The sequence below is a fragment of the Sturnira hondurensis genome, unplaced genomic scaffold (assembly GCF_014824575.4).
Source record: "Sturnira hondurensis isolate 20B ecotype Veracruz unplaced genomic scaffold, ASM1482457v3 Scaffold0008196, whole genome shotgun sequence".
Taxonomy (NCBI): Eukaryota; Metazoa; Chordata; class Mammalia; order Chiroptera; family Phyllostomidae; genus Sturnira; species Sturnira hondurensis.
In genome coordinates, this window is record NW_028080827.1 from 17,865,988 (window position 1) to 17,880,438 (window position 14,451).

General features: G+C 46.9%; 1 protein-coding gene across 1 annotated transcript; it reads right to left on the reverse strand.

Moving 5' to 3' along the window:
• Positions 1 to 1,767: 1,767 nt before the first annotated feature.
• On the reverse strand, positions 1,768 to 14,243 carry PDCD7 (programmed cell death 7). The gene is made up of 5 exons (XM_037054138.1): positions 13,355 to 14,243; positions 10,347 to 10,485; positions 4,905 to 5,141; positions 4,562 to 4,649; positions 1,768 to 2,694 (listed from the first exon to the last, which is right to left on the reverse strand). The coding sequence occupies exons 1-5, from the start codon at positions 14,207 to 14,209 to the stop codon at positions 2,571 to 2,573; spliced, it is 1,443 nt and encodes a 480-aa protein (XP_036910033.1). The 5' UTR covers positions 14,210 to 14,243; the 3' UTR covers positions 1,768 to 2,570.
• Positions 14,244 to 14,451: the final 208 nt, after the last annotated feature.

The following is a 14,451-nucleotide window of genomic DNA, read 5'->3' on the forward strand; positions in this document are numbered from 1 at the left end:
CTCACCAGAAAATTCTGATCCAAGATTTTTGGATTTTTCGATCCAAAATGCCAATCCAAGACCTAGTCGAATCTTAAGATCAGCACTGTCCAATAGAAATGTGAGCCACAGATGTAACTGTACATCTCAATTCAAACGGATTTCAACTCGAACTCTCAATTTCAGGCGCCCAATCACCATACATGGCTACCATAGCCGAGTACAGCTCTAACCACTAAATTATAAGAAATATGGAAAAGAGGAACATGCTGTCACAAGGATGCAATTAGCAACATCCAGACTGGGAAGTCCTCAGGAAAAAATGACCTGATTTTTTCAAGGAACACATCACATGGGAGAGAAAGAGTGCAAGAGAGCGCAGGAGTAAGTGGGGCCTGCAGGGGATGAGAAAATCACCAGACACATCAGGCAGCAATGCAGGGGCCGCAGCTAGGTCTTGGTTTGAACGAAGCATAAAACTCACTTATGAGACAAGAAAATCGGAACACTGACTGGAATTTGGATGTTGTTAAGGAGTTGATTCATTTGTGACAGGGCACTGTGGTTAAAATTTTAAAATATCGTTTAGAGCTATATATTGAAAAACTTGTGAAGTAATGTGGTATCTGCAATTTGCTTCAAAATGATCTGGAGTGAGTGCTAGGGGCACAGATGACACAAGACCGCCCGTGAGTTGACCATTATTTTGAGCCTGAGGATGGGTGCATGGAGAAAACGCTACTATTCTCTTTACTTTTGATGTTTGAAATTTTCCACTTATTTTAAAAGACTGAAGGATAAAATTATGACACTGTCTATATTTTCAGATGTATAATTTGTTAAAGATACCACCATCTTTCTTTCTAAACCCATGAAGTAGCAGTAATTGCTGCCGACACCACTACACAAGGCAACAAACCAAGAAAAACCTTAAAAAACAAAAACCAGACAAAGATAACACTCACTGTATTAAAGCTTTGCAAAAGCTGGCAGAGGAAGAACGGTTGTTTCCCCCTGGCATTGAATGCCTTCTCCTTGGGTTACACTGGCTGAGTTTTCCTGAGTCCCTGCTTCACGCTCCCTGGCCAGACCGTTTGGATGCCAAACACATAACATACAAGTTCTTTATAACATACAAGTTCTCTTTCATTTCTACTTTTCCTGAATCAGAGAGCAAATGGTGGAGAGCTATAAAGAAAGGGCTATGTGAGGCTAATCATATCGGATTTTCAGGTTTATGGGCTTAGACACACACTCGGGAGGCGAGCTGGCTCTCATACCCTGTTAACTATGTCACACACACTACGTAGATGCACAGTACAAATTAAGCAACGGAAAGGGACAAAGGTGACAGGATCTTGCACCCAACAGCTTCCAAATACACGACATCATTTCCAGTTGATGTGTCCTTTCCCTCTATCCAGAGTTGGATTCCACAAAGTCTGCTACTGTGGCAAAATGTCTATGTGATACATTTGAATTTTGGAGTGAAAAATGTGTTTCATCAATGTGAAAGTGTGTACAGTGATTTGGAAGGCAGCAACAAATTGGGGGCAGAGGCTCAAACTAAAAAATAAAAATGATATTTATTTAGCTTTTTGTAAATATAAATAACAATAAGTTTGGCAAAATAAAACAAAACAAAGAACTGACATGTTATACCACTGATCAACTCCAGGCACAAGAGCATTTATTAATGAGCATAAAAAAATAAACTGCATTATTTTTATCTGCTTTCCCCCTAGCTTTAACTATTGAATACGTGGATACTTCTGGAGCTTGAGTTCCTCAGAAAAGTCCATAGCCACACCAGCTCCTACTGAGTGCATGAGGTCGAGGTCTCAATCCCATTGGGAAATACATTTCTATCCTTGGGAATTCTGAACTAGACCTCTAGGAACATAAAAAGCAGTTCCTTTCATTAGGATCCTTCTAACGTGGGGGAAAGGGAGCCGTCCTCCATTAAGACGCCATCCAAATTCGGGCACTGCGTAGGTGTTCCTCGTTCTCCACATGACTACCTGACTCAGCCACCAGCTGTTCTGCCAACCCAGGCTGCAGCCTGCAGCCTCTCAGGGTGCACCGGAAGGGGGACCCGCAAAATCAAAGACACAGCATTTTGACCTTTCTTCCTGGAAGTCAGAGGGCTATTTGGATAGGAAGGGTATGGAGGTTTTGCATCAAGCTTGGCTCCACACTCAGTACTGGGGGAAGGGCTGCTACACTACGCAGTGCACACCTGTGTTGAGTGTATGGCGTGTACTCACCCATCACCACTCAAGAAAGTTCAGTGAACTATAAAGTCACTCTGGACCAAGCCCCTCAAAACAGAGGCAAATTCAGCGAACCAAGGTATGTAGTCGTAGCCCCAGTTTACCTAGGTCCTTTCCTAAAGAACCATATTATTCTCCTGATTCAAGAAGCACCACTGGCCAGGACAGAGCACAGAAGGAAAATGTAACTTCTGGGTAGGGCCACACCATGCGGAGTCACAGGCTGATGTTCAGTCTACAGCACAAGGAGATGGCAGCATCACTAATATTTAGAGCTGGAAGGAGCATCGCCTGGTCCACAGTCCTGGGGCGTCTTCGCTACGGCAGCTTTACAGCGGTGGCCCAGATGTCGTTGCTAGGGAGCGAGGGAAGGACCCATCCTTGGGGAACGGAGCTGCCTTTAGGATGATCAGATGGCACCAGGTACTGATCCCAATCGTGCCTTGATAAGAACATGGTAGAACAACTATTTATTTCTGTTTTAGTCCAAGCAAGATGTTCAGCAACTAAGTATTCTATTTCAGGATTCACCGTTTCAATGAACGACTGACATACTAGTCCACGAAAAGAACTAGATTACCAGGAATTATGCAAAAGACTGTAATTCTTAAATATGAAAATAAAAGGGAAGGAACTTCAAAACTTATAACCTTATAGACAACCAAATAATTAATACACAGGCAATCCTTATTATTTGCAGATTCCATATTTATAAATCTGCCTATTCACTCAAGTTTAGTTGTGACCCCAAAGTCATTACTCGCGGAGCTTCTGTGGTCACTTGCCAATATGCACAGAGCGGTGTAAAACCTGAGTCACCAACAGGCACGTTCCTACTGAGGCCAGACAAGGCGACACTCTGCCGTCTTGTTTTAGCTCTCATATTGTAAACCAGTGTCCTTTTTGCAGTCTATTTAGTGCCATGTGGTTTTTTTGCATTTTGTGCTTTTTACTGGTGATTTTGCTATTTAAAATGTCCCCCAAGTAGAGTACTGAAGTGCCAACTGGCTTGAGAAGGCTATGACATGTCTTACAGAGAATAAACAGATGTTAGATAAGCTATATTCAGGCATAAATTATGCTGTTAGCTATGAGTTTGATGTCAATCAATCAGCAAGATATGTTAAATGAGGTGTCTTTAAAAATACACACGTAACCCCAGCTGGTGTGGCTCAGTGCACTGAACGCCGGCCTGTGAACCATAAGGTCGCTGGTCTGACTCCCAGTCAGGGCACACGCCTGGGCTGCAGGCCAATTCCCCGGTTGGGGGCTTGTGAGAGGCAACTGACAGATGTTTCTCTCACACATCCATGTTTCTCTCCCTCTTTCTCCCTCCCTTCCCCTCTCTCTAAAAATAAACACATAATCTTTTAAAAAATCCACCTAAAACAATATCATGTGTCCATCGGTTGACAAAAACATCGTGGCCAGAGGCTCACGAAGACCTCGCCCCGCACGTCCTGCGGGAGCAGCAGTTCGGGGTCCTCTGCTTTAGTGTCACGGTTTACAGAATGCAGTCCGTACAGGACTGACTGCACTTACATTTAAAAGCTAAAACCCGTATATTAGCCAGAAATACATACACTTTTCCCAAAACACAAACTTGGTATGCAAAAGAGCATCGTGGGGGGCTTTGGAAGGAACCTCTGAGATCACTTAGGTCAGTGATTTTCAAACTAGGATTTGAAGACCCTTAAGCCCCAAGTAGATGCCCCGAGGAGATGCCTGGAAACAACACAGTGCTTCCTGTCAGGGACAGATTCAAGCTGCCTGTGGGACCCGTTCACTCACTCTCACTACTCTACACACTGATCTGTCCAAAGGCTGCATCTGGACAGGGCATTACTGCCAAAGTCTGAGGGCCACATTGTAGTCCTCCACTTTCATTTCACAGGTGAGGAAAGTGAGACCCAGAGAGCTGCAAAGTTCGGCCCCTCAGTAACCGCATGTGCAGATGAGACCCTCGTTCCTGGGTCTCCTGACTTTGACCTGTAAGAACTCATAGGTCAGCAGCATGGGTCTTAAACAGTCTCCACAGGCAAGTCTACAGGGGGGGTGGACTTAGCAGCAAAAGAGAACTAGAAAAAGAAAAATGCTCTGAGTCAGCACAGCCTGGGAGAATACAAAAGGGCAGGTCACAACCTGAGTTTGTTTCTTTACCTGTTAAAATAGGGACATCCATATGCATTTCAAGGATGAAATAAGACTAAACAAGACGTTTGTGGCATCCCTAAAACTTAGAAACTTTACATAAACTCAAAGGAAACGTGAAAACACCAGGCACAGCGTCGTGGAGAGGCCCCTCTAACCTTATCTGGATGAGCGCCGGCAGGGAGTGCTCAGCCTGGAGGTAATACTGTCGGAAAGGCTGCAGGAGGTGAGCGAGTGGGAACTCACCTGCAAAAGAAAAGGCACAGTAGCACATCATCCTGCTTCCTAGTTAGAATCTATTTCTTAAGGCAAGATAACTGGGTCTTTGATGACAATATGACCAAATGTGTTTCATCTTTATCCAGGATTTCCAGGATACAGTTTGGAACTGCAGATCCTGAAGGTGTCACTGCCGTACTGCTTAGCTCGGGGCAGAGTCAGCCCCGAGCAGAAAGTCAGTCTAGTATTTTCCTTCTCTCCACTGGCAACAGAAGAACTTACCTGGATTCCCAAATAACTTGGACTCAATTTCATGCTTCTGCTGTAAAATTTTCTCTTTTTCTTTCCTCTGCTTCTTTTCTAGCTCTCTTTTCCTCTCTTCCTCTTGTTCTCCCTCCAGCATAACTCTGAGGGCTCTCTCTTCAGCTTCATAGAGTTCAGAGCGTTTTTTAATGAGTTTTCTCAGTCGCTGAAGATGATGCTCAAAAGTCTCATCTGCTGAGGCCGGAGGACAGACCCCTGGGCAAAAAGATCCAAATAGCATTTTAGTTACAACTTCTTCTTATCCTCAAATCTGTGTTCTAAGGAGCAGACTCAAAGTCCTACTTATGGAGTGAATTTGTAAATTCTAACCAATTTTCAAGGGTCAGTTTGATCTCGAATCTCCAATCAATTTGACTACCCCGACTTTCCCTTTTTTTCTAAGTCCTCTCTCCGGTGCCACGTAACCTTTGATTTTGTTTATTTCTAATGGTTTTGATCCTGCAGTTGGATAGTGGCTCCCGTTTCCCACAGCTAATAAACACCCTCCGTCTGAGTGCAAGGTTCTGGGAGAGCACATGTGGTTGCTGAGGAAGAAATACCCTTAACCAACCACAAGGACCTCACGGTCTGCTGCTGAGAGAACGGTGACCGATTGTTTCAGTCTGCCAGGTTTTAGCATTTAAATCCCAGTGTCCTCGGAGACCTGGGCTGGTCAGCCACTCTGATTTACCTGAGAGGTCGGCTAATAGTAGAGCCACCATAGCTAGAGCCATAACTGGGAACACTTTAGGCTAGTTCCTAGGTGATATTCAAGAATTCTCACTAATTCTATGGGATAATGGCATAATTGATGATGGGTTTTTTAGTTAGGTGTGTTACTTTTGTGCATGTATGAAAATTTTCATAAAATCTTGTAAGGAAAGTTTTAAATTAAAGGAACACTCGAGCAGATCACAGCCATGCAGGCCCCGCCATATCGACCCTGCATGCAATACAAAAGCCACTGAGGCTGCCAGATGCTCGTCTTCGAGGGATGGGAGTGTGGTCCATCCTGCTCATCCTTGAAGATTTTAAAGGAAAACGTATTTATTACGGCAGCAGTTCAACAATGCCGGATACATGAAAGAAAAAAGACTTCTAATCCCACTGACATGATCAAGCATTTTGATTTCCTCATGTTGATTCTCCAGGCGTTTTGCCCATAGATTGGCAACTTCACGAAGTTCAACATACTGTGTGTGTAATTTCCACATCGTCACGTCAGTTTCCTACATTCTTTCCCTCTCTTTATAATTATTTAATGGCTCTATCCTGTTTCACCAAATCAATATATCTATCATAAATCTACTTAATAAGCTCCTTCCTCCTGGACCCTGGGGCTGTTCCAAAGGTCCTGTGATCATATAATGCTACAATGAACACTCTTGGGCATGTTACGTTTTTCCTTTGTATTGATTACTTGTACAACGTAAATTCTCGGGAGTGGAAATTTTATGAATACTCCCAAGGCTACCTGAGACCTAAGTACAGTACTAAATTGTTTCTTTAAAAAGTTACACATTTACTCAGTACCTAACATTTGACACTAAGAAAGTGATAAATACTGATTCATTTAGCAAATGATGTTCAACAGGGTTCTGGCACTAAATTTTCAATTTTGGCCGACGCGCACTCTCATCCGAGGCTAAGATTTCTCCAGATCAAGTTCTCAGGACCGCTCTGCTTGACAAGATTTCTGTTCACTCATCCCCACCGGAGACGGAGATGCGACAAGTCAACTCTACCTTCTACTAAGCTGCTGGACTCTTATTTTCTAAATACAAAATACACACAAAATTCTTATGCACGAGAAATTTAAGCTGTCATTATGTTGTCTGTAATGATTTCATGGCTTTAGTTTCTTTACCTAGAATAGGGATTAGCAAACTTTTTCTGCAAATGGCTACAAAGTCAATACTTTAGGCTTGTGGGCCATATAGTCTCTTTGCAACCACTAAAATCTGCCGTATGTTGGAAATATGTGACACTCTGTCGGTCCCTAAGTGCTCCAGACCACAGGAGGTGCTGCGGCCTGCCACCCACCCGTAGCTCCCTTCCCCTTCCATGGATCACTCCTGGTTAACTTGACACATTCACTTGGAAATGGCACTCCTCACTCAATCTTCCTCTTGGCCCCATGTGCTGACATGGTCTAGATCTCCACCTCTACCACTTACTCCAGCAGCTCCTAGGTACCAGCCGCCTTTATTCCCCTTCTGCTACCGGCACTTTGGGGCTTCATCCAGTCTTCAGACCTTGGCGTATTCAGAAAAAACTTCCCCCCTTAAATCTGAAACCCGATTAATCTCTTCTCTGAGAATTTCCTACCCTTCTAGTCTTCTCACCTTCTTCTCCCACCTCAAGTATGAGATTCCACCCATTTTCCATTTGTTCTCCCCCAAACCTGTGGTCACCCACAAAGCAAAACCCCAGCAGCCCAGTGCTCCGTGCTCATGTGCCAGTGGGAGCTCTCCTGGAAGAAGCCATCTGATCACATGACTGGGAGTCAGTGTACAGCTACCACGGCATCTCTGCAACCACACTCCTGCGGGTCTCTGCGTGGCTGTCACTCATTCCTCACAGCAGCTAGTCCAAAGATCTCTGGAAGCCCTGCTTCTCTACTGACTCTGAGAGCAAACCATCTAACCTACTTCCCAGAGAAGACAGGCCACCAGGCAGGAAAATCTCCTAACTTCCTGCGCCCGTTTTCACTCGTCTGCATTGCTACCCATCCTTGTCTCCTTCATTTTCATGCCGGTGGAAGATGGGTTGTTCCCCAGTTAAGTGAATCTCTCCACCTGGGATACGAATCTCACTACTTCCTGCAAGATCCTGAGCCATCGACCATTCCTCTGCTCCTCTTTGACCCTTTTCCCTCTGTTCTCTCCTTGGCTCAGCATTTAAACATGCAAGTTCTTCCCATGACCCTAAGATGCCTCCTCTTCCACCCCAGCACATGTACACACACTGCCAGGTGCTGACCTTGCACCCTCCTTCCTACACAGGCAAACCTTCGTAAGCTGACCTCACTGTTGTTTTCTGTCCTACTCCCTCTCTAATCCACGCTAGTCAGGCTTCTACTCCTTCCACTCCACTGAAAAGCCCCAGGCATAAGTCATGACTGATCTGCAGGGTACTAACTCCCATGGGTGTTTCTCACTTTTTATCACTCTATAATAAAAATAAGATGGGACACATACACATCATTTACTAAGTGCCAGAACCATTTCAAGCACTTTACTCATGGTTCCTAATCTAATCATCACAACCGCCCATGGGCAGGCACCATCACTATTCCCTTCTTACAGATGAGGAAACCAAGGCACACAGTTTAAGTAAACAAGCCAAGACTCCTCAGTATCTCCAAGCATTTGCCACTTTGCAGATGGAGGCAGCAGGTCTACCTTCTCCTCCTCCCTCTGACCTCTCTCAGTCTCTTTTATGGCAGCATCGCCTTTATTCACCTTGATTTTAACATTCCCCTGGATTTTTGTCCTTTTGGCTCTCATCCCTCACTGCACACCCTCCTTTCGGTCTGTTTACATGCTGATGAGCCCTCATCCAGGATGTCCCATAGCCTCTTCAAACTCAAGAGGTCCCCAGCTGAACTCAACCCAAAGCCTCCTCCTCCTGTTTCCCTGGTCAGTTAACAATGATATCATCACTCACTCAGTAGATCAAGTGAGAACTGGAAGTCATTTTTCCCCCTTCAGCTCTCACAAGTTGAGTTCCCCAAGTTACTTATTTACACACACACACACACACACACACACAAATACACTCTACTTTATTCATATCTCTTAAATCTGTTTACTTTTCTCCAACTCACCATCTGGCCTTTAGCTCACCCTCCCGCACTATCCCTGCCCAGGCTACAACAGCCTTATCCCGTCTCCCTTGTTGGATGTTCCCAACCTTTCTTCGCTCTGCTGGCCCTGATCTTTGTCACCATCTCACACTCTGCTTAAAATCTCCCAGTGGTTCCCTTCAGCTTTAAGCACAGGGAAGAAGTCTAGCCCAGCCCATAAGACACTTAGTGATGTGGCCCTACTTACACACCCAGCCTCATTCTCTCAGCACTTACATGTAGGTGCATACACTCTGAAAAAGAGGAGTTAGAAAGCCTCTTGTTTTCCTTTAAAGCACAAGTGCAGTGGTTGCAGTGACCAAACACTTTCACACTCAGTCAGCTAATGCAGCAGAGCCTGCTTGTTTTTACATATCCTAGCTGCCCCTACAATTGCCTTTACTTTGGGCCAAACAGAGGGAGACTAATAGTGAGAAATTATGCTGGCAAATTAACCTGGCAAAACATCACTGGCCCTTGCCTCACAGAGGACACGGAGCAGGGGAGCATGAGACAGTAGCCCTCAGGTTTTGCAGTCTCATAGGGAAGAGACGTGCACAGACACAGCAGATGATGCACGGATGCCCTATGGAACCACCTGATTCTGAGGCCTGAATCCGAGTCAGCCACTCTAAAGGCTGGCACACAGAAGCTCGTCACTTAGCGAGTGAACGAACCTAGCTAAATGTACAATGGTCACAACCCAACACAACTTTATTAAGGGTCTGAATCACAGTTTTCACTTACAGTTTAAACCACACAGAGGAGTTCATTTGACAGCGTGGTGTTTGTGTACTCTTAAATACCCCTGGTGAATGCCAATGTCTTACAACCAGATGAGAAGGAGCAGGAGGTCACCTTTGCCCAGGGCAGAAGGGATGGTGGATGTTGTGTCTAAATTTGGCTTTGAAGGATACAGAGAGCTTAACAGCAAAAATGGGGCTGGGGGCCTCCAGCCAAATAGATTAGCAAGAGCAAGGATCTACACAGGCAAAGGGAAAGCACAACTGGGGAACTACAGAGGCAAGAGGGGACCACTGAGGCTTCCTGAGTCCAAAGGTGACAGGGGGTGAAGGGGGTGGGGGGGACCCATGCAGTCTGTGGGGCACTCACTCCCTGCCCAGTCCAACCATTCTCGCCTCTTCAAATATCCAGGTTTCAGGTTTGAAATGCATCTGAAGGCACATACAAAGTTTTCAACACCTTCTGAAGCATCAAGTAAGACTAGGGTAGGCCAGCTTTCACCTTGGCAGGTGGGTAAAGTTGGCCGGCATGGCAACCTCACTCAGGACTGCCTGGGGTGGGAAGCACGAATCAAAGAGAAGACGGTGCAGCGGGTCCCACACCTGCCTCTCTTTTCAACTTGGCTGCCAAGAGCTAAACACCTTCTGAGGTTTCCTGTTTCAAAGCTTCTGAGGCACCACTGACATGCTGTTACCCTACTGGGTGACAACAACAAAGTATTAAGCATTTTCCTTCAAAATTCTGGGGGAGGGCAAACACTATGGTAAAGAAAGGGAAGGAATAGTGGAATGAAGGAAGAAATGCAAGTAGATATGCAAAGCCACGGTTACCTTTCCTTGCTGCAGCCTCTTTCCTGAGTTTCCTCAGTTTCTCCAAGGCCCGAAGAATGTCCACCATTCTTTTGGTGTCTGCTTGTTTTTTCCTCACTTCAGATAAGACACCATCAGCAGCGGCTTTAAGTTCCTGTTCCTGGAGGAGATAGAGAGCCCATGACAACAGCTGCCCAGCAGCAGGATTTTAGAGGATCAGACAGTCTCAGTGGTAAAAAGGACTCTACTGGCCCTGTCTGGTGTGGCTCAGTAGACTGAGTGCTGGCCTGTGAAACAAAGGGTCGCCGGTTCGATTCCCAGTCAGGGCACATGCCTGGGTTGCAGGCCAGGTCCCCAGTTGGGGGTGTGCAAGAGGCAACCACACATAGATGTTCTCTCCCTCTCTCCTTCCATTCCCATTTCTCTAAAAATAAATAAATAAAATCTAAAAAAAAAGGGACTCTACAGGATCTATATCTCAATTCCTTGGCTTGCACAACCCACCCCTCTACACTGGTCCAGTCAAAGGGCTACCCTCTCTGTAGCTTCCAAGTGGGTGTTGGTCTCTGTTTCTTCCTCAGAGTTTCTCAAACTCTGGCCCAAGGACCATCTGCATTCAACTCACCTTGTTAAGTAGGGGCTCTCATTAAAAATGCAGACACGCGGACACTAAGGTTGATGTGAGCAAGGAAGATAAGGAATGGGGTCGGAAAGGCCCAGCACTCTATAATGCTCAGTGACGACCTAAAAAACTCCACTGCCAAGGATCTCTTCGACATGACAGCCTTTCAAACATTTGAAGACTCTATCCCACTTTTCTTAAGTTGATGCACACGTACACTAAGTAATCCTGGTTCCTCAAGCCACCACTCAAGGGACTCTGTCTCCAACACCCACATCATATATGGTAGGGAAGGTCTTTTACCCAAACCTCTTTTCCACCAGGCAAGTCAGCACCTGTAATCTCGCCATTTCAGCTCTACTGTGCTCGCTGCTGCACTCCACTCTGCGCGCCGCTCCGTCTGCCGGAGCTGCACCTGTTGCTCTCACTCGGCTTTGACTTTTCTTTCAAGACTCAGTTCAGCTGTCACTTTATCATCTAAGCCTTCCCTGCTACCTTCCCCAAAGGATTAGATATTCCTTTTCTGGGCTGTTATAGTGCCTGCCATTGAAATCTTAACACAGAATACAATACAGACATGACCCCCACGGGGTTCTAAGCCCCTGCAGGACAAGTATTATGTCCTATTTATCTCTATCCCCAGACACCAGCACTGGGCCTGGTACATAAGGGGCACTTATTAAATGTCTGAACTGTCCCAAACTCCCTTAGTCTAAGGGAGTATTCTTCTTAAAAGCACTGATATTCTTTGGAGCTTGCAGACAAAGCCATCCATATACCTCAGCGGGGGGAGTTACATCACACTCTAGGGCAGGAGCAGACACCGGGAGGAGGAAGAGGGAACACTAGCTGGTGGTGGACAGAGGAGGATGGTGCAGCATGCCTACTCAAAAGTAGTAAGGATGTCTTAAACAACTATCTGACCAATTTCCAGTTTCACCCTGGCCCCCCCTTAAGAGTTTGAGGTCAACAGGCTTTGGAATCACATGACCTGGGCTCAAATCAGGAGTGAAACTGCCATAAACCAGTTGTGTGATTGTTGGCTGGTTAACCTCCCTATACTTTAATTCCCTAATCTGTAAAATTGGGATATTAGGTTGGCCAAAATGTTCATTTTTTTTCTGTAAGATAGCTCTACTAGTGCTTAGTTGTCTAACTTCACTCAAAATAATTTTGTTAGAGCACGGGTGGCAAACACAAGGCCTGTGGCCCTCCACCTTGTTTGATCTGCCCAGCAACTTGTTTCCACCCGGCTGCAGTGGCGAGATTTCCATGAACTGTTAAGGAGCAGTTACATTTATACAGTCCTAAAATTACATCTGGCCTTTTGAAGGCAACCTCGAGGCTGATGTGGCCCCTGGTGAAAATGAGTTTGATACCCCTGTTGTTAGGCTGTATACATGTGGCAGCTGTCATATAAGCGTGCATTTAAAAAAACGTATCCAAATTGGTGAATTTTTGTTTGGTCATTTTAATATTGAAGGTAAGAAAATATGCAATGTTTTGAACACATTATGCTTTATTATTCCCACAAAGGTAAAAAGGCAACTGAAACGCAAAAAAAAAAAAAGATTTGTGCAATGTATAGAGAAGGTGCTGTGACTGATCAAACGTGTCAAAAGTGGTTTGTGAAGTTTCATGCTGTATTTCTCACTGGTCGATGCTTCGCGATTGGGTAGACCAGTTTCAGTGATCAACTCCAGACATTAACTGAGAACAATCAGCGTTCTACCACGCAGGACATAGCCGGCATACTCAAAATATCCAATTCAATAAAGTTATAGTGAAAATGAAAAATACGTTTTATTTTACAGAAAAAAACTAAAAGCTAAAAAACTTTTTGGCCAATCCAATACCACCTACCTCTCAGGGTTATTACAAGGTTTCAACATCTGGTGTATGTAACAATGTTAGCACAGTGCCTATTATACATATCAAGTGCTGAAAAATACCATTGTTGAAACTCAGTATGTGTGATTTAGAACTTGTAAACACAGGCATCCTGGGGAAATCATCACTACTGACCCATCAACCAATTAGGGTGTATGTTCCTTGAGGAAAAGCCCAAAGTACTCTATATTTTGTATTCTTAAAATCGTGTAGGTCCCATAGGATTGTTAGTCCTGTGATGTTGGTGTCAGAATGTCAGAACGTTGGCTCAGGAGTTCTGTCATCCCAGCAACGCCACTGAGTAATTTACTTTGTTCGCAGTGCTTGGCAGTGAAGCATCTGTGCTTGTGCACTATACATCATTAACACGTAATCAGTGCGGAGATATAAGATCGGAAAGGCAAACTATCTTTTTACTTTACAAATGAGGAAAAAGGCTCTGCCCTGGGGAATGGCAGTGCAAAGCCTCACGACCTTTCACGTTCCATTTATCCCCGTGCGCCACCGCAGCTCTTACCCGCTTCTTCTCCTCCACTTCCCGCACACACTTGACTCTCCAGCGGTCAATCTCCTGCTCGCGCTCCGCAGCTCGCGCAACCTCTGCTTCCCGCTCGGCCTCGCGTTCCCTGGCCCTCTCTCGAAGCCGCAGCCGGCGGCGCCGAACCCTCTCCAGCCTCCGCCGTGCCTCACCCACATAGGCGGCCTGGGTCAGCAACTGCAGTCGCTCAGACAGTTCGGCGCGCAGCGGCGCCGCCTGGGCGTGCAGCAGTGCCCAGGCAGCGCCGTCGGCCTCGGCCTCTCGCAGGGCTTGGCCCAGGTCTCGCAGCCGCCGCACCAGGCGCAGAGCCCCCCGTAACCGTGCACGCACTTCGCCCAGGCTGGGCCCGCCAGGCGCGCGCGAGGGCACGGGGCAGCCAGCCCGCCGAGGCGTTGCGAATACAGCCTCTAGCCACTGCCGGTCGCGCAGGCGCTGCAGGAACGAGTCCCCAAGCCCGTCGGGCGGCGGCGCATCAGGCCAGCGCGGGCTCCAGGGTGGCCCGGGGCCTGGAGGCGGCGGCCGCGGGCGCTCGCCGCCATCGATCCCCAGGAAGGGCCGGCACTGGGGAGGTGGCGGAGGCAGCGGCGGTGGAGGCACCGGGTAGAAGGAGCCGCCGCCACGAGAGGCTTCCCCAGGGGCCCGGGGCTGCAGAGCCAGTGGGGGCTGGAGGAAGGGAGAGGAGGCTCCCGGAAAGGGGCCGGGCCGCTGGGGAAGAGGAGGCGGGAAAGCGGGGGAGGGCAGCGGCGGTGGCGCACAGCCGAAGGGAGAGGGAGGCAGCGGCTGCGGAGGTGGTGGGCCGGGGCGACCTGGTGTGAAGAACGGCGGCAGAGCCATGGCTACCACTGAAGGATTCTGAGAAGTGACAGGAACCTGATTCCCGAGAGTCTTCCGGGAGGAAGTGACGTATACTACGCGCGACGCCAGTGTGACGCGCTAGGCGCAAGGGTGGGCATTCAATCCTGTTAATTGAGCGTTGTGTGGATTCCTCTGCTTTGCAGACGGTGAGACTAACGGATACAGTTCTTGTCCTTGGAACTACCAGTCTAGTAAAGAAAACACATTAAGCCCTGGCTGGT